At 42.7% G+C, this 21,171-nt stretch overlaps 1 protein-coding gene and 1 long non-coding RNA gene across 8 annotated transcripts in view; both read right to left on the reverse strand.

Moving 5' to 3' along the window:
• Positions 1-366: 366 nt before the first annotated feature.
• LOC129863598 (uncharacterized) lies at positions 367-17,080 on the reverse strand. The gene is made up of 2 exons (XR_008760981.1): positions 16,758-17,080; positions 367-6,773 (listed from the first exon to the last, which is right to left on the reverse strand). It is a non-coding gene; the product is annotated as an uncharacterized LOC129863598 (long non-coding RNA).
• A 478-nt stretch (positions 17,081-17,558) lies between these two features.
• LOC129863599 (ubiquitin carboxyl-terminal hydrolase 20-like) overlaps positions 17,559-21,171 on the reverse strand; it is a 40,308-nt gene continuing 36,695 nt past the window's right edge. For 6 of the 7 annotated variants that reach the window (XM_055935694.1, XM_055935693.1, XM_055935691.1 and 3 more), the window contains one exon: positions 17,559-19,876. In XM_055935694.1, the coding sequence (XP_055791669.1) occupies positions 19,872-19,876 (5 nt within the window). In that variant the 3' untranslated portion in view covers positions 17,559-19,871. The remainder of the gene's footprint in view (positions 19,877-21,171) is intronic. The other variant, XR_008760982.1, reaches the window with a different exon arrangement.

A 21,171-nucleotide genomic window follows, 5' to 3' on the forward strand; every position in this document is an offset into this window, starting at 1 on the left:
ATGTCAGTTCATGCTGCAAGAGCTCTGATTACTTCCGGAGGACGTCCTCCAACCTTTCATAATTACTGTGTAAGTCTATTGAAGGGAGTGAGAATCATGAACCTCCTAGGTTTTGTATTGAAGTCAATGTATCCAGAGGAGGACCGAAAATAGCTGTCGTCCGGCTACACCATGGTGCTACCTTACAGAGTGCTGTTGAGGCTACTATAGACCCTCATTGCAAAATCGTGTTTTAATGAATTATTCATTGCACAGAGTGCTGTTGAGGCTACTACAGACCCTCATTGCAAAACCGTGTTTTAAGGAATTATTTGGTGACAATACATTTAGTTTAGTTTTATGTAAAAAAAAATAAAAAAATCCATGTTTCGTTTATTTATTTATTTTTACATAGCATGACTCCAAAAATGTACCTCCACATTATGGTTATTCTATCAACAATTGCGCAAGAAATCGTTTCCACCACAACTTGTCACATAATTCATTTTACAGACACAAAAACTTCCACCATGTAAAACGAACAAATTGTCTGTCAACATTTCTGATATTGTACCTGCACAATTATCTTTGTAGAGTGGAAACGTGGTCAGACAGGAATTTATGCCTCTGCTACATCAGTAATGTGAAAGCAGAGGTCTGGCCCCGAGACCATCCTAGCTGTAATACCGTTTTATTGATAAGTAGATGGTCATTTTACGTTAAGTAAAATTGTATGCCTTGCTTCAGCTCTTTAAAAGTATTTTTGTGGTAGTGGAAGAAGTGTTCTGATATTATATTTGAAAAGCAGAGAAGTAGACTAAGATTTCATACACTCCAAGTTTTTGTCTAACTTGCTGGGAAAGTGGTCAAAAAGTCTGTTTTTAAAAGTTGATGCGGTTACTAAAACAGCTGTTTTTGATTGATAGAAGATAATTCTGTTCTGATTTCAGATTTGAGTAGCAGAGAAGAATATCAAGATGTCATACCCTCTACGTGTTTGTCTAAGTTGTTTGGAAAGTAGCTGATTTACATCAAAAGTTAGTGTTTACAGTGAATAGAATGTTAGAAGTCACAGCTTCAGAATGGTATTTTTTAATAATGGGAGGTTTAGAATGTTGAAGAAATCTCATTAAAGTGTATGAAGATTAATAAAAGTTCAATAGTTTAAAAAGTATAAATGGTTTCAAAAAGTGTGTGTAAGCACAATATTTCAGACCAGTCTGCATGTTTTAAAGTTTGAATGGCATTTCTATCTTAAAACGGTGTAAGAGGAGTAGCCTTGTAAAGAATAATGAAGTGTATAAATAAGTGGCACATTCACAAGCCACACTAAATATGTAGATTTATTGATGAAGGACGTGTATAGAGTCCAGAAAGACAAAAGGATGGGATCAGGATAAGTTGACTGTATTTTATTAGATTTTCCTGTATCTTATTTGATTTATTTACTTATTCTATGCTATGTGATGCATAGGGATTAATGTTGTTTTGTCTGTATTCCATCGGGGACCACGTTGAAAATAAGTGGAATCCCTTTTAACGTGTTATTCCCTGGGTTGTACTCAGTGCATTTTTTGCATCAATTAAACAAGGGCAGGATATGGTCTCTATAGGATATTGGTACTAATTAGACTCAGGTTGCCAGTTCACTCTAGTCCAGACCAGATTTTCCTGTCAGACTCAAGATTTGAACTGCCGACCCTCTGGTTCTGGGCCGCCTCTCTAACCTTTTGACCTCCAGTACCCCAAACAGTACACATTTTCGTTGTTGCCCCGGACAAGAACACCTCATTCAACTCATCAACGGCTTCTATACAGCTTCTACCTCCAAGCCATAAGACTCCTGAACATCTACCCAGACTATTCACATTGCCCTCCCCCTCTCCACACCAACGCCACTCTCTGTTGTCATCTATGCATAGTCACTTTAATTAACTCTATCTACATGTACAGTTGAAGTCGGAAGTTTACATACACTTTAGCCAAATACATTTAAACTTAGTTTTTCACAATTCCTGACATTTAATCAGAGTAAAAATTGCCTGTCTTAGGTCAGTTAGGATCACCACTTTATTTTAAGAATGTGAAATGTCAGAATAATAGTACAGAGAATTATTTATTTCAGCTTTGATTTCTTTCAGCACATTCCCAGTGGGTCAGAAGTTTACATACACTCAATTACTATTTGGTAGCATTGCATTTAAATTGTTTAACCTGTTGGGGATGGGGGCGCTGTTTAGACTATTTATGCTAATTGGGTAATTTTTGAAACGGCTTCCCACAAAATCCTTGATCGTACAATATGCATATTATTATTATTATTGGATAGAAAACAGTCTATAGTTTCTATAGGAGTTGAAATTTTGTCTCTAAGTGGAACAGAGCCCATTCTACAGCAATTTCCCTGACATGGAGTCAGATTTGAGAAATGTTGGCCACTCTTCTGAAGTCATTTAAAAGGGCACTGTCGTTGCTATGACTATACGGACACTTCTTACGTCTTCCCCTGGATGCCTTTACGTGATGACGATTCCAACGGGGTCGATTGCGCGTTCACAGGCCCTACAAATGAAAAAACCCTGAAGCTAGTCATTCTTTGGGAGCTGCGTCATGAGCCTAGAGGACACCGGCGCGCACCTGTTCCAAGCGTTAGTTTAGCCTGTTATATTTCTCCGGTCATCTTTTCACTCGTTTTAGGAGTTAAAAACATCATAAGGTAGTTAATTTAAGGCGTTTTATAGCAATTTATATCCGTTTAGTGCGATTTTGGGACATTTATTTTTGCAACGATGTGAAAAGTTGGGCACGCTTTTCAGTTCATCCCGAACGCAGTTGACATTTCCACATGGCAAGAGGACAGCTTTCCACCAAAAGACGATTTCTCCCAAGAAAGGATCCTTTGCCCAAGATACTGATGGAAGAACAGCTCAAGGTAGGACATTTTTATTATGATAAATCGTGTTTCTGTCGAAACATTTTAGTGGCTTAGGACGCCATGTTTTTTGACGTAGCTTCGCTTGGCGCAAACTGTATTGAAAAGTAAGGATAAATTAAAAAATGTAATAACGCAATTGTATTAAGAATTAAATTGTCTATCAATCCCTGTCCACCCTATATTTTTTAGTCACGTTTATGAGTATTTATGTATAAGCGTAGATCACTGTCTAAGTGGCGCAAGGACATTTTCTGACCAGCTGAGCTACATTTCACATTGTCTAACCATGATTTTGGTGGCTAAATATAAACATTTTCGATCAAACTCTATATGGATTGTGTAATATGATGTTACAGGAGTGTCATCTGAAGAATTCTGAGAAGGTTAGTGAAAAAATTAATATATTTTTGGCGATGTTGACGTTATCGCCCACTTTGGCTAGAATCAATGCTGGGCTGCTATGTGCTATGTGCTATGCTAATATAACGATTTATTGTGTTTTCGCTGTAAGACACTTAGAAAATCTGAAATATTGTCTGTATTCACAGGATCTGTGTCTTTCGATTCGTGTATGCTGTGTATTTTTACGAAATGTTTGATGATTAGTAGTTAGGTAAACACGTTGCTCATTGTAATTATTCTAGTCCATTTGTGATGGTGGGTGCAATTGTAAACTATGCCATCTACCTGAAATATGCACTTTTTTCTAACAAAACCTATCCCATACCATAAATATGTTATCAGACTGTCATCTAATGAGTTTTTTTGTTGGTTAGGGGCTATAAATATCTTAGTTTAGCCGAATTGGTGATGGCTACTGGTGTTGGTGGACAAATAAAAGATGGTGGATTATGCTAATGTGTTTTTAGGTAATAGATGTACATCTTTACATATTGTGTCTTCCCTGTAAAACATTTTAAAAATCGGAAATGTTGACTGGATTCACAAGATCTGTGTCTTTCATTAGCTGTATTGGACTTTAATGTGTGAAAGTTAAATATTTAAAAAAAATATTTTTTTTGAATTTCGCGGCACTGGTTTTTCAGTGGGGGGGGGGGGGGTGTGCCGCTAGCGCCACGCTGATCCTAGACAGGTTAACTTGGGTCAAACGTTTCGGGTAGCCTTCCTCAAGCTTCCCTGAATACGTAGGGTGAATTTTGACCCATTCCTCCTGACAGAGATGGTGTAACTTAGTCAGGTTGGTAGGTCTCCATGCTCACATACGCCACACATTTTCAATAGGATTGGTGTCAGGGCTTTGTGAAGGCCATTCCAATACCTTGACTTTGTTGTCCTTAACTTCGCCATAACTTTGGAAGTATGCTTGTCCATTTGGAAGACCCATTTGCGACCAAGATTTAACTTCCTGACTGATGTCTTGAGATGTTGCTTCAATATATCCACTAAATGTTCCTCCCTCATGATGCCATCTATTTTGTGAAGTGCACCAGTCCCTCCTGCAGCAAATCACCCCCACAACATGATGCTGCCACCCCCGTGCTTCACGGTTGGGATGGTGTTCTTCGGCTTGCAAGCCTCCCACTTTATCTCCAAACATAACAATGGTCATTATGGCCAAACGTTTCTATTTTTGTTTCATCAGACCAGAGGACATTTCTTAAAAAATGACGATCTTTGTCTCCGTGTGCCGTTGCAAACCATAGTCTGGCTTTTTTATGGCGGTTCTGGAGCAGTGGCTTCTTCCTTGCTGAGCGGCCTTTCAGGTTATGTCGATATAGGGACTTGTTTTACTGTGAATATAGGTACTTTTGTACCCGTTTCCTCCAGCATCTTCACAAGGTCCTTTGCGGTTGTTCTGGGATTGATTTGCACTTTTCGCACAAAAGCACGTTCATTTCTAGGAGACAGAACGCATCTCCTTCCTGAGCGGTATGACGGCTGCGTGGTCCCATGGTGTTTTTACTTGCATACTATTGTTTGTACAGATGAACGTGGTACCTTCAGGCATTTGGAAATTGCTCCCAAGGATTAACCAGTCTTGGTCTACAATTTTTTTCTGAGGTCTTGGCTGATTTCTTTTGATTTTCCCATGATGTCAAGCAAAGAGGCACTGAGTTTGAAGGTAGGCCTTGAAATACATCCACAAGTACACCTCCAGTTGACTCAAATTATGTCAATTAGCCTATCAGAAGCTTCTAAAGCCATGACATAATTTTCTGGAATTTCCCAAGCTGTTTAAAAGGCACAGTTAACTTAGTGTATTTAAACCTCTGACCCACTAGAATTGTGATACAGTGAATTATAAGTGAAATAATCTGTCTGTAAACTATTGTTGGAAAAATGACTTGTGACAAAGTAGATGTCCTAACCGACTTGCCAAAACTATAGTTTGTTAACAAGAAATTTGTGGAGTGGTTGAAAAATGAGTTTTAATGACTCTAACCTAAGTGTATGTAAACTTCCGACTTCAACTGTACATACTACCTCAACTAACTGGTGCTCCCGCACATCGACTCTGTAGCGGCACCCCCTTGTATATATTGTTATTTTATTTTTTACTGCTGCTCTTTAATTACTTGTTGCTTTTATCTCTTATTCTTATCCGTATTTTTTTAAACTGCACTGTTGGTTAGGGTCTCGTAAGTAAGCATTTCACTGTAAGGGCTACACCTGTTATATTCGGTGCATGTGACTAATAAAAATTTATTTTATTTGATGATTAGTTGACAAGTACCCGAGGACTGGAGTTGGGAAACACTGCTTAGGCTACCTGTCACCCCAGTGTCAGTCATCTGTCTCTTGCCAGTCCATAGTGAAGGAGCTGCCGGTGGTGCTGTTGTGACTGTTCTTGTCATCACAGCAGTCCTCTGCATCGGAGAAGGAGGACATGTAGTGGAGGCCGGTGACTCTGTGGTAGCCCCCCTGGAGAGCCTCGGGAAGGGCAGTCAGTTCCATGGCCCTTCGGCTGGTTCTCCTCACTGACACACTCCACATATCAATCAACTGTGAGCACATGGCACAGCCCATTGTGGGTTTATGGAGAGCGATACACACACAGTGAAATTGGCTCGTATTGTTGAATGCTGATAGACACACACACACACACACACACGTTTTGTCACATGAAGTCACTGATTCCCACAGACAGATAGCGAGACAGACACCGCGAACTGTTACGTATGTGATGTCACTCACACTTATTCACACGGACAGACAGACAGGTGGACAGATGTGACAGGTAAGTAAGTGAAACAGACATGACAGACTCACTGACACACAACTCTCTCTCAGTGGCGTAGTCTGACTCAGACCTCCAGTGAGTGAGCGAGTGTGTGTGTCTTCCCTCGGAATGGATTTACAGGAGGACTATTTGAATCCTTGCCCCAGGCCGAGAGAGAAAGAGGTGCAGCTACAACGAGAAAAAAAGAGGGAGTAAAAAAAGAGAAGTCAGACGTTGGTTGCATGTCGACCGCAGCAGACAGCTGCCTCACATCGAACCCAGCCCCTAGGGCAGCTCTGAGGTCACCGCCAGTTGAGGAGTCAAAGGGTCATGGATGAGCTCCCATAACTTTCTCTTCTCTTTCTCTTAGTGCAAGTCAGATGAGGACAGGCATCCAACACAATGTCAATATTTACATCAGATATTAGTGTGTTCTGTAAAGTCCTTCTCTAGTGCCAGTAGGGAGGGAGAGTGATGGAAAAAGTGTTAGATATCTGTCCCTCTCTCTCCTTAATCCAGGATATGGTTAATCTGCAGTACGGTTTACTCTGGCTCCAACTAGTGTTTTCAATCCAAAAACGTGGTCCTGGTCAGTCTTTGGTCATGCAAGGGTTGTCCTCGGTGTGAGGTCCTCAGGTCAGTGAATGTTTTAGCTCAGGTTGTCGAACAGAGACAAGCCTGAAAAGAAGGAGAGAAGAAAAGGAAAACTAGGGGTTAATAAGTCTGGCCTCCCAGTCCTTCCTGTCCAGTCACACAGACACAACAAGGCTATCTAATACAGTTGTCTGCTGGGGTCGAACACACACATTCCAGTGACATGCAGTCAGGATAGGCAATGCTTACCCTGTGATAATATAAGAAAAAAGCTGTTATGAAAATTGTTTTTTCTCTCAATGATTCTGTTGATTGTTATGCTCAAAATGTGCTAAAACTGCATCAAAACTGCATCAAAAGGAAAGGCACTAGGGTATTCACGTCTTCCTATCCATTCATTCAAACCATTGATGCGAGCAGCTATTCCTTACTACAGTGACTTAATGGACAGGGTCAGCATAGGCCTCGCTGCTTTGCCTAGCTTCATTTGTTGCATTGAGCCTATTTCATATTTTGCACATGCGTATTGCATAAACATGTGTGGGTAAGCCTCGGGTAAACACAGCACGTTTGAGCATGTCCCTTGAACTGAACGAAGCTAGCTAGCTACTGTAGCAAAAACAACCTGACAACTGCTGCACCTCAAACAAGGTTTGATTTCCAAGAAGAACCTTGGTATAAATTCAGAGAGGGAGACCAACACTAGCGCTTCCTGACCATAAATCAGAGAAAGAGGCAGAAAAGCATCTGTTTGAATGCACCAGACTGCCCGACAGACACAGGAACCTGGAGCAGACATCTGATCAGAAATGAGAGGAACGTTTTACAATATCAGTGTTCAAATGAAAGCCAGGTTTGATCATTTTGTCATCCTTGGCCCTACAATGCTGTCTGTCACCAAGAGGTTTACCCTGAAGGACAGATGAATTGACTTCATTCACAAGTAAAGGAAGGTCTAAATGCATTTTACTTTGCAATTTGAGGATTAGGCTCCTGTTGAATGAACATGAGAATAGACACCATTCATTTGATGCATTTGATTTATCAGGCTCGATTTTCATTTTGATGACACTTTTTTTGATGTTTTGAACTGCATTTTTCAGTCTTTTTGATTGTTGATATGGACATTTTGTCGATATGTGTGTAATAATATTTCACTTCAAAATATGTGTGTGTTTGCGCGGGCTGAGTGAGGTGCATTGGAAGAATTGTAAATCCATTGTAAAAGGACATGGAGTTTGCAATCTATTCAGATGAAATGTGTCCATATATTGGTATTTAAGTGCTACCTATTGGTTGTGACTGATTTCATCTGAATGGTTTGCATCATTCTATGGCTGAGCTGAGCAGTGTGTCAGCAGTATTATAACATAATCTTGTAATTTTGCTCTCACACTAGCTAGCAAGCAAGGCATAAGAACGTTGCCAGCAAGTATTTTAGAACGAATACAGATACAGCCCATAGATACAGAACAAAAAGAGAGAACGACTGGGTCGCGTCTCTGGCAACAGAACTGATAGAACGAACGACCAGCCGGCTTGGGTAGCAACCCTAGATTTGTGTCGGGACTATATATTGTAGAAGGATGAAGGTGTATGAATAAATTCATCAAAACAACGTTTTTAATGAAAATATGTTAATCATTATTTGAATATGTTGATAATCCATTGTATAAAAGTGATAATGCCCTCGAAGCCGGTGTTTGGAGGATATAGTGGCACGGTTTGCGGGTCCGAGACAACACCTGTGCCAATATATCCTCCAAACACCGGCTTCTCTGGCATTATCACTTAAATACACACAAAGTGTACAAAACATTAAGGACACCTGCTCTTTACATGACATAGACTGACCAGGTAAATCCAGGTGAAAGCTATGATCCCTTAATGATGTCACTATTTAAGCGCCTTTGAACAGTATGGTAGTAGGTGACAGGCGCACTGGTTTGTATCAAGAACTACAACGCTGCTGGGCTTTTCAAACTCAAAAATTTCCTGTGTGTGTATCAAGGGTTACCCAGCACCCAAAGGACATCCAGCCAACTTGACACAACTTTGGGAAGCATTGGAGTCAACATGGGCCAGCATCCCTGTGGAACACTTTTGACACCTTGTAGAGTCCTTGCCCAACGAATTGAGGCAGCTACTCAATATTAGGAATGTCGCCGGAGCAGAAGGCAGATGTTTTACGTACCCCCAACCGTGTTTTTTTGTTTGTTTATCTGCGTTGTTTGTAACTTATTTTTGTAACTATTTTTGTACATAATGTTACCGCTACCGTCTCTTACGACCAAAAATAACTTCTAGACATCAGGACTGTGATTACGCACCACGGACTAGCAGAATAATTTTTCTTCTTTCACGACTCTGACGAGCCCGAGGTGGAGGACATACGGTTCCCTCGGGAACAGACCCCGACCCCAGTGATCTGCTTGAAGAGGAGGCGGCGAAAGAGAGTCCGGAGGGCAGGCTGCCTTCTGAGGAATAGGAGATCGAATAAACCTTGACTCCCCTCAATTCTGCTCGCAAACTTGCAATCTTTGGACGAGTTATTGGGAAGATTAAACTACCAACGGGACATTAAAAACTGCAACATTTTATGTATCACGGAGTCGTGGCTGAACATCGACAATATCAACATACAGCTGACTGGTTATTCAATGCACGGGCAGGATAGAACAGCGGCGTCTGGTAAGACAAGGGGTCTATGTCTTTTTGTAAACAACAGCTGCTGCACGATATCTAAGGCAGTCTCGAGCCATTGCTCACCTGAGGTAGAGTTTATCATGATAAGCTGCAGACCACATTACCGACCGAGAGAGTTTTCATCTATATTCTTTGTAGCTGTTTTACATACCACCACAGTCAGTCAGAGGCTGGCACCAAGATAGCATTGAATGAGCTGTATTCCGCCATAAGCAAACAAGAAAACGCTCACCCAGAGGCGGTGCTCCCAGTAGGGACTTTAATGCAGGGAAACTTAAATCAGTTTTACCTAATTTCTATCAACATGTTAAATGTGCAACCAAAGGGAATGTGCAACCACCTTTACTCCACACACAGAGATGCATACAAATCTCTCCCTCGCCCTCCATTTGGCAAATCTGACCATAATTCTATCCTCCCGATTCCTGCTAACAAGCAAAAATTAAAGCAAGAAGCACCAGTGTCTAGATCAATAAAAAAGTCGACAGATGAAGCAGATGCTAAGCTACAGGACTGTTTTGCTAGCACATTCTGGAATATGTTCCGGGATTCCCCCAATATCATTGAGGAGTACACCACATCTGTCATTGGCTTCATCAATAAGTGCATCGATGACGTCATCCCCACAGTGACCGTACTTACATACCCCAACCAGAAACCATGGATTACAGGCAGCATCCACACTGAGCTAAAGGCTAGAGCTGCCGCTTTCAAGGAGCTGGACTCTAACCCGGAAGCTTATAAGAAATCCTGCAATGCCCTCCGACTATCCATCAAACAGGAAAAGCGCCAATACAGGACTAAGATCGAGTCATACTACACCGGCTCTGACTATCGTCGGATGTGGCAGGGCTTGCAAACCATTACAGACTACAAAGGGAAGCACAGCCGAGAGCTGCTCAGTGACACGAGCCTTCCAGACGAGCTAAATTACTTCTATGCTCGCTTCGAGGCAAATAACACTGAAACATGCATGAAAGCATCAGCTGTACTGGAAGACTGTGTGAGCACACTAGCCGCAGCCGATGTGAGTAAGACCTTTAGACAGGTCAACATTCGCAAGGCCGCAGGGCCAGATGGATTACCAGGACTGTGAGCATGGCTCACATCAACACCATATCCCAGAAACCCTAAACCCACTACAATTTGCATACCGCCCCAACAGATCCACAGATGATACAGTCTCTATTGCACTCCACACTGCCATTTCCCACCTGAACAAAAGGAACACCTATGTGAGAATGCTATTCATTGACTACAGATCAGCGTTTCAACACCATAGTTCGCTCAAAGCTCATCAATAAGCTAAGGAACCTGGGACTAAGCACCTCCCTCTGCAACTGGATCCTGAACTTCCTGATGGGCCGCCCCCAGATGGTAACAACACATCCGCCACTCTGATCCTCAACATGCACGCCCCTCAGGGGTGCATGCTCAGCCCCTCCTGTACTCCCTGTTCACTCATAACTGCACGGGCACGCACGACTCCAACACCATCTGTTACGTTCCCCAGATTCTGTGTTGTGTATATGCATATGTGTATTTCAGGAAATGTCTTCCTGGATTCCCCCAAGCAGCTGATTGGACGGCCCCTGTTGTAAATTGGAGCTCTGACCCTGCCCTCTCGTCAGGGGATACAGCTTTCTGCAATTACCAACTCCTTCTGCAGCTTGAAAAGCCAGCATTCCTTTGTTAGGGGAGAGAGCTTCTTTGTGTGTCCCGTGTTTCGTTGTGGGTCTGTATAATTTGTTGTAAAGTATTTTGTAGCCAGTCCTGCAGGGGTATGTTTTTGTCAAAAGGACTGTTTTTTTGATCATGGAAATTGCTAACTTTACATTAGTAATTATTCTGTTTTTGTTCCCAAGGGGAAGGAGAAGGCACCTTGGGAGTGCTTAGGCAAGAGGCTTGCGGGCATACATATACCCGTAGTATGTACTCTGTCTATGCAAACTAGGTAAGACCTGGGCAGACCACCCCCTGTATAAAGGTCAGCGCGCCAGGTGGCGTTAAGAATAAGTAAGTAGTGGGTAGGTAAGGTAGGAGAGGGGGCTCTTTAACTTTTATTTTCTTCGCTTTGGTTCCGTCCAGCCCCTTTTCCCCAAATTACCGTGTGAAAGAAGAATACATTTAATGTAAACAGTAATATTCTCTGCCTGTCATCCTTACTCGCACCTACAGTCACATACCTATTTCACTCCACGGGGAGTTGAGTGTAGCAGGGTGTTGCGTTCCCTCCTACAAGAGGCGTGCGTAACACCATCATTAAATTTGCAGATGACAACAGTGGTAGGCCTGATCACCGACAACAACAAGACAGCCTACAGGGAGGATGTCAGGGACCTGGCCGTGTGGTGCCAGGACAACCTCTCCCTCAATTTGATCAAGACAAAACAGATGATTGTAGACTACAGGAAAAAGAGGACCGAGCACGCCCCCATTGTCATCGACGGGGCTGCAGTGGAGAAGGTTGAGAGCTTCAAGTTCCTTGGTGTTCACATCACCAACAAACTAACATGGTCCAAGCACACAATGACAGTCGTGAAGCGGGCATGACAAAACCTCTTCCCCCTCAGGAGACTGAAAAGATTTGGCATGGGTCCTCAGATCCTCAAAAGGTTCTACAGCTGCACCATCGAGAGCATCCTGACTGGTTGCATCACTGCCTGGTATGGCAACTGCTCGGCCTCCAACCGCAAGGCACTACAAAGGGCAGTGCGAACAGCCAAGTACATCACTGGGGCCAAGCATCCTGCCATCCAGGACCTCTATACCAGGCGGAGTCAGAGGAAGGCCCTGAAAATTGTCAAAGACTCCAGCCACCCAAGTCATAGACTGTTCTCTCAGCTATCACATGGCAAGCGGTACCGGAGCACCAAGTCTAGGTCCAAGAGGCTTCTAAACAGCTTCTACCCCCAAGCCATAAGACTCCTGAACATCTAGTCAAATGGATACCCAGACTATTCACATTGCCCCACCCCCTCCCCTCCACACCACTCTCTGTTGCCATCTATGCATAGTCACTTTAATTGACTCTACCTACATGTACATACTACCTCAACAAACTGGTGCCCTCGCACATAGACTCTGTACCGGCACCCCCGTGTATATATTATTATGTTTTACTGCTCCTGTTTAATTACTTTTCTCTCTTATTCTTATCTGTATTTTTTGAAACTGCACTGTCGGTTAGGGGCTCATTTCACTGTAAGGTGTTGTATTCGGCGCATGTAACTAATAACAATTTGATTTGATTTGTTCCTAATGTTTGGTATATTCAGTGTATTAAGGTATGCATATCAAATCAAATTTATTTATATAGCCCTTCTTACATCAGCTGATATCTCAAAGTGCTGTACAGAAACCCATTCTAAAACCCCAAACAACAAGCAATGCAGGTGTAGAAGCACGGTATGGACTCAGTATATGAATAGAAAAGGTTTGTACAGCAGTAGTTATATAGGATGAGCCTTCACTAGAATACAGTATATACATATAACGTGGGTAAAACAGTGTGTAAACATTATTAAAGTGACCAGTGTTAAATGACTATGTACAGTAGATAGGGCAAAGCAGTCTCTAAGGTGCAGGATAGAGTATCGAGTGGTAACTGGCTAGTAAGAGTGACTAAGGTTCAGGGCAGGGTATTGGGAGGAGGCCGGCTAGCAGTGACTGTTTAGCAGTCTGATAGCCCGGAGACTCTCGGTCCCAGCTCTCGGTCCCACCTGTACTGTCGCCTCCTACACTGAACAAAAATATAAAACGCAGCATGCAACAATTTCAAAGATTTTACTGAGTTGGCATCACAGTTTTGCCCCAGCCCCAGCTAACACACCTGACTCCAATAATCACCTAAATCATGATCTTCAGTTTCTAATGCAATTTGATTAATCAGCTGTGTTTGCTAGGGAAGGAGATACTGTGACACCAATCAGGCCTCCGAGGACTGGAGTTGCCCACCCCTGATATAGATGGTCCTTCCTGTGACACCAGGTTCTGTAGATGTCCTGGAGGGTAGGCAATGTGCCTCCGATGATGCGTTGGGCTGAACGCACCACCCTCTGGCGAGCCCTGCAGTTGTGGACAGTGCGATTGCAGTACCAGGCGGTAATATAGCCCGACAGAATGCTCTCAATGGTGCATATGTAGAAGTTTGTGGGGGTCTTAGGGGTCGAGATGAATTTCTTCATCATCCTGAGATTGAAGAAGCACTGCTGCGCCTTCTTCACCAGAAGGTCTGTGTGAAGGGACAATTTCAGGTCATCAGTGATGTGCATGCCGAGGAACTTGAAGCTTTTGACCCTCTCCACTGCGGCCCCATCGATGTGGAAGGGGACATACTCTCTCTGCGGTCTCCTGTAGTCCACGATCAGCACCTTCATTTTGTTGACGTTGAGGGAGAGGTTATTTTCCTGGCATCACTCCGCCAGGGCTCTCACCTACTCCCTGTGGGCTCTCTCATCTTTCGTTGTACGGTGGAGGTGATAAGATCCTTAACTAGCCTCTCAAAGCACTTCATGATGAAAGAAGTGAGTACTACTTGGAAATAGTCATTTAGTTCAGTTACATTTGCTTTCTTGGGTAGAGAAACAATGGTGGACATCTTGAAGCAAGTGGGAACAACAGACGGGGATATGGAGAGATTGAATATGTCTGTAAACACTCCAGCCAGCTGGTCTGCACATGCTCTGAGGACGCGGCTTGCGATGCCTTCTGGGCCGGCAGCCTTGCGAGGGTTAACACACTTAAACGTCTTACTCACGTCGGCCAAGAAGAACGAGAGCTCACAGTCCTCATGAGTGGCGGGGGTTTGCGTCGTCGGCCCGATGTGGTTTTCCTCAGTGTCCGCGATGTGTCTGGCTTTCCCTTTATAATCCGTAATTAATTGTCTGGAGTCCCTGCCACATACGTCTGGTGTCTGAGCCGTTGAATTGGTCATAGCTTGACTGTTTGTCCACGTCCATGTTCCCAGTCACCTTGCAATTGTTAAATTGCGGCTGGTTAGAGCGTTGGACGAGTAACCGAAAGGTTGCAAGTTCAAATCCCCGAGCTGACAAGGTACAAATCTGTTGTTCTGCCCTTGAACAGGCAGTTAACCCACTGTTCCTAGGCTGTCATTGAAAATAAGAATTTGTTCTTAACTGACTTGCCTAGTTAAATAAAGGTAAAAAAATAAAATAATTAAATGCGGTTGTTCACGCTTTCAGTTTTGCGCGAATGCTGCCGTCTTTCCAGTTTTTGGTTTGAATAAGTTCTAATCTTCACAGTGGGAACAACATCCTCTATGCACTTCCTGATGAACCGAGTCAGTGTATACATCGATACTATTCTCAAAGGCTTGATCAAAACAATCTTGAAGCATAGATTCCGATTGGTCAGACCAATGTTGAAATGTCCTTACCACGGGTGCTTACTATTTAAGATTCTGCCTGTAGGTAGAGAAAAGCAGAATGGAGATTTGCCGAAGGTAGGGCCTTGTAGCCATCCCAGAAGGGAGATTAGCAATGATCCAGGGTCCATGATGCATGTTTAGCACAGGAGATGTGTTGATAGAATTTCATTTCAGCATTTTCCTCAGATTTCCTTTATTAAAAGTCCCCAGCTACAATAAATGCGGCTTCAGGATATGCAGTTTGCAGTTTCCAGTTTGCACATAGTCCGGTGTAGTTCCTTGAGAGCCGTCGCAGTGTCAGCTTAGGGAGGTCATACACAGCAGTGACAATGAGCGTGCGGTATTCCAGATCGGGAGAACAATAGGATTTGAGTTCCTGTACGTTACCACAATCACACCATTAGTTGTTAATCATCAAACAAACCCCTCTGCCACACAGAAGACTCAGATACTCACATTACTAACTACTCATGTATCTCCTAACACAAACTGCTGTACGGTTGATTTGTAATGCTTGTACACTAGGTGAACATACACTGGGACACTGCTACATTTTCAGGATTGATCTTTGTTTAGCATGTACACTACATGACCAAGAGTATGTGGACACCTTGTCGAACATCTCTTTCCAAAATCATGGGCATTAATATGGCGTTTGTCCCCCCTTTGTTGCTATAACAGCTTCCACTCTTCTGGGAAGGCTTTCCACTAGATATTGGAACATTTCTGTGAGGACTTGCTTCCATTCAGCCACAAGAGCACTAGTGAGGTCGGGCACTAAGCAATCGGGGGAGAAGGGCCTTGGTCAGGGAGGTGACCAAAAACCTGATGGTCACTCTGACAGAGCTCTAGAGTTCCTCTGTGGAGATGGGAGAACCTTACAGAAGGACAACCATCTCTGTAGCACTCCACCAATCAGGCCTTTATGGCAGAGTAGCCAGACGGAAGCCACTCCTCAGTAAAAGGCACATGACAGCCTGCTTAGAGTTTGTCAAAAGGCACCTAAAGGACTCTCAGACCATGAGAAACAAGATTCTTTGGTCTGATGAAACCAAGATTGAACTCTTTGGCCTGAATGCAAAGCGTCTAGAGGAAAACTGGCACCATCCCTACGGTGAAGCATGGTGGTGGCAGCATCATGCTGTGGGGATGTTTTTCAGCAGCAGAGACTGGGAGACTAGTCAGGATCGAGGGAAAGATTAATGGAGCAAAGGACAGAGAGATCCTTGATGAAAACCTGCTCCAGACTGGGACAACAACCCTAAGCATACAGCCCAGACATTACCATTCAATTTAACCAGATATGAGCATTATGATATCTACTGTCAGTAGACTGTGACCTTCTGTCTATCATCACATTATGATCAGCCTGTGTGCATCATGCAAAGGCAACTCGTTTGCATACAAAGAGCCATTACATCCAAATGAGCCAATGATGTCAGTTACTGGGGCGAGGACGGGACAGCCCCACCCCGGTCCCATCAGATCTACTGGTACAGTAGCCTGCACAGCGTCCCTGTCATTACTACAGATCCTCCATGATTTCATTTTGCTCTATCACAGCCAAAGGCTTAAAGTAACTCTACAGCAGCTATTTAACTATCAACACTCATTCATTTCATGAGGTTTGGTTTCTCCTGAGTCATTCAATGTCTGTAACAGCTGAAGCTCTAATCTTTACTGTGTCAGAAAATGAAGTAACATCTATGATAAACACACTGTTCGTACAATATTTGCACCTCTGCAGTTAGATGCACAGAACACCGAATTGTTGTGCCCAAACACTATCTGTACAGGAACATATGTCATTACTCTCAGACAGCTGGTGTAGACAGTCACACACATGCAGTAGTCAGAGGCTGCAGTCAGAGGCACACATGCCAATGTTTTGAAACAGTAGAGCGATCCAGCAGCAGTCTTATTTGGGTTGGTTAAAGAGAGAATGAGAGGTATACATTACCCCTCCCACTTACCATGTATGTTGTTTCACTGCTCGTTTCTGCAAAGGATGATCAGTGTGCTCTTCTATCCTCTCTCCTCCTGTTATTATCTCTCCTCCCTTCTCTCCTTAGTCCTCGGTCTGGATTAGCATGATACAGCCAGAGCCAGGCATAGGGGATGAGACTATGACATCATAGTCTCACACAGTGAGACACCACTGTTCTGTCTCGCTCTCTCACACACAAGTTTCACAAAGCATACATGCGTGCCAACACACATACACAAAACACGTGCGCGAACATGTGCAGGCGCTCACACACAGACAATAAAAGGTCACCAAAGCATCAAGGGAGTGTCCAATTAGATTATTTTACCCAGCATGCAGCATAAGGGATCAGTGCCCCTAAATGTCTGGTCTTCCAGATTACCTATTGATCTGGCCATCATTCCAACATTAAAAATGATATTTTAATACCGAGATTATGAATCATAACATTCTCTTTCATTATTATGAAATATCTTAAAAGATGGCAGTCTGTTAGCGCTGATCATTATAACCATATATTAAACCACTAATTAGTGTATACTTTGGGGTGTGGCAGTGGGATAGATAAGTAGTCAACCATATTTCAAAATGAGAGACATTTATCATATTGTGTCCTAGTTCAGAATGAGACAATTTATTAAATTAGATGCCAGTAAGACCTCTGGAATATGAATATATATTATTTTTTTTTGCAAAAATATCTCCTGGTTCTAATTCAACACTGTACTGCGGCTATGTGTGAAAACAAGTGTGAAAATATGATTACACACCAAAATACACAGGCAAATGAAAGAAGCCTTTTAATCATATAATCATTACATCAGTTTTACAGACACTCATCTGAGTTTGGATGTACCACCGAAGACAAACAGCATCAATAGATCATCATTACTGTGACCATGACAGACACTATCGCCATTGCAAAACAAGTTGATTAATTACTATTATTCTTTTGGATAAAGACAGAGGCGAGTCATTATCTACGTAATCAATTCCACCACAGCAATGTCTTAATGTTAAATCATCAAAAAGTGAAAAGAAAACTTACACGCGAGTGTGTGTGTGTGTGTGCAAACAACCCAACATAAACACAAGCAGGAATTCAGAAGTGAGGTGAATTAAGATAAGTATCACATAGCGTTATAAAAACGTTGGAATAATACTGCAGCACAAGGATCGTCACTGTAGTCCACTGTCATAACAAATGTACAATGCTTAGCAACCTATCAGCAGACTTTAATACTAATAACAACAACAATAATAACGCTAAGGTGTCTGAGCACAGATAGACAGCCAGAAATGTTTCATTGCACTTCTCCATAAAAAAAACAAACAGACATGGAGGTTTCACATCTGTACAGAATTTACAAAAATACAGTACAAAAAAAGTATATACATTATATATATATATATTTAAAAAAGGGGGGAAAAATTAAGTTATCTTTTTAAAAAACGACATAATTACTCTTTGGACACTGACATACCACTTACCAGCACGGCAGCACAGAATCACTCAGATATTTTTCAAACCTCTACTTTTAGGTTCAAACACTGTTTGGACCGACTAGACAGCATCCATTACATAGCATTGCTACAGTAGCCATTGACACGCTTGAACGCATGTCATTTAACCATTAATCGGTTAGTTGGCATACTCAGGGAAATCAGGGGAAGCTCATAATGACATCACCACTTGCATCATCTCTTGTCAAAGTACATAACATCGTCCTACCTACCAAAAACAAAAAACAAGTTTGAACCTCTGTTTTAGCGTGCAGTATATACATGCACAGTAAAGGTAATTGTACCTTTCTGGTGAGAGGGATTATGATATTTTACATTTTAAGTAATTTAGCAGACACACTTATCCAGAGCAACACACAGGAGCAATTATGGTTAAGTGCCTTGCTCAAGGGCACATTGACAGACTTTTCACTTAGTCAGCTCAGAGATTCGAACCAGAGACTTCTCGGTTACTCGCCCAACGCTCTTAACAGCTAGGCTACCTGCCGCCCATATTTTCCAAGCAGAAAGACGAGTGCAGACAGGTGCAGGCTAGTAAACTGGGGGAGTGGTGAATTCTGGGATATGGAGTTTTGCTGAGCTGAGGAGAAGTACGAGACATGGACATCTGAGCAACACTCACTTTAGACGGGTGACCGACACACCTCTTTACACCTCTTCCACACCTACCCCTCCAGGTGGACGGGATCTCCCCCCTCTCTTTCCTCTCCTCCTATCCTAAACTGGGGCTGCCGGCAACGGAGGGTTGGTAAGACAGCACAAATAGACCTGGGACCAGTCTATTCTCCTACACTAAGGAATGGAGAGAGAGACAATAACCTAGTCTGCTTGTTCATACGGTATGTACATTTACACTACTAAGGGTTATTGATGGGATAAGCCTCGATCTGTATGACTTAAATAAATAAATCGACTATGCGAAGAGACGCCACGAGTCACGACAATCTGAAAACTTTGCAGTCCTCCTCGGAAAGGGAGTGGAACAGTTCAACAAGATCACAGCATTCAACACGCTCTGAACAGCCTTTTTTTTTTTAATTTTTTTTTTTACATCCATCCTCTTCCATTGTCTCAGAGTGACAAACGTGTAGTCATTGAATGTTTGTTGTTTGGGGCCTGCAGCAAAAAAAGATTAGTACAAGTTCACCCGAGTTGTCAAGTAGCAATTAACACTGATGATGTCACGCCCCTCGGCACGCCATTCCCTTCCCCCCCTCTGCCTCTCGTCCGAGTGCAGGACACCATTAACGATATGACACACCTACTACAGTAGTACAGCAGCAATTGAGTTTGATGTCACCAACCTACTGCAACTACCAAAACAGCTTCGAAGACATGGTGTCACGCAATGTATATTTTCTTACTAAAACATCTTAAGAGTTTGTTCAATAAATAACACCTTTTCTACTACACTATGATGATAATTGACCAATATGTCTGTCTTCCTGCACAGGTAATAGAACAAGGCGCGTTGCTACATTTTACAAAGTGCTCACAATAAGGCTTCTCTTCACCCAGGTGCAAATCAACCCCCTCGGCTCCAGTGAGGGCTCGTGTACAGGGGAGTCAAACACAGTCAACCTGTAAGGGAAGGAAAGAAAACATTCTTAGAAAAAGAGGAAAATACATCAAGGGCAAAGGGAAACGGACTTGAATTTTGTGTATTCTGGTGGATTAAGTATTTCTTTGTAGAATTGCACGTTTTAATGTGCAAGACCAATTACCCTCCGTCTTAATGTGCAATCTAGTTACAGTATCTGTAATCTCAGGTTGTGCAAACACAATTGTCCAGAATTACAAGATATTTATTAACTACATCGAGTGCATTGCCTTCCTTGATCTTTTCACATTCAGGCACACCCATTAACCACACACACCCTATCCCACAATGGAGGAATGTAGTAACTCATGAGAACGACCTGAGCTACGTGAGAACAATGGTACCAGACCGTTAAAGGAGCCAAGAGGTCCAGTACTGAAGTGTTTAGAAAAAAATGGTCATGTTTATGCTGCCTTCTCCTTAGACCTGAGTGGTGTGTGTGTGTGTATATGTATATACAGTGCATTCGGAAAGTTTTCAGACCGCTTTACTTTTTCCACATTGTTAAATTACAGCTTTATTCCAAAATTGATGAAATTGTTAGTTTTTTCTCAATCTACACACAATACGCCATAATGACAAAGCAAAAACAGGTTTTTAGAATTTTTGCAATTAAAAAACTGAAATATTGCATAAGTATTCAGACACTTTACTCAGTACTTTGTTAAAGCATCTTTGGCAGCGATTACAGCCTTGAGTCTTCTTGGGTATTACGCTACAAGCTTGGCACACCTGAATTTGGGGAGTTTCTCCTATTCTTCTCTGCAGATCCTCTCAAGTACTGTCAGGTTGGACGGGGAGTGTCGCTGCACAGCTATTTTCAGGTCTCTCCAGAGATGTTTGATCGTGTTCAAGTTTGGGCTCTGGATGGGCCACTCAAGGACATTCAGAGGCTTGCCCTGAAGCCACTCCTGCGTTGTCTTGGCTGTGTGGTTAGGGTTGTTTACCTGCTGGAAGGTGAACTTTCGCCCCAGTCTGAGGTCCTGAGCAGGTTTTCATCAAGGATCTCTATGTACTTTCTTCCATTCATCTTTCTCTTGATACTGAGTAGTCTCCCAGTCCCTGCTGTGAAAAACATCCCCACAGCATGATGCTGCCACCACCAAGCTTAACCGTAGGGATGGTGCCAGGTTTCCTCCAGACATGACACTTGGAATTCAGGCCAAAGAGTTCAATTTTGGTTTCATCAGACCAGAGAATATCGTTTCTCATGATCTGAGACTCAATGTGGGGAGTCATATGCCTTTTACTGAGGAGTAGCTTCCATCTGGCCACT

Source organism: Salvelinus fontinalis, chromosome 10, assembly GCF_029448725.1.
Source record: "Salvelinus fontinalis isolate EN_2023a chromosome 10, ASM2944872v1, whole genome shotgun sequence".
Taxonomy (NCBI): Eukaryota; Metazoa; Chordata; class Actinopteri; order Salmoniformes; family Salmonidae; genus Salvelinus; species Salvelinus fontinalis.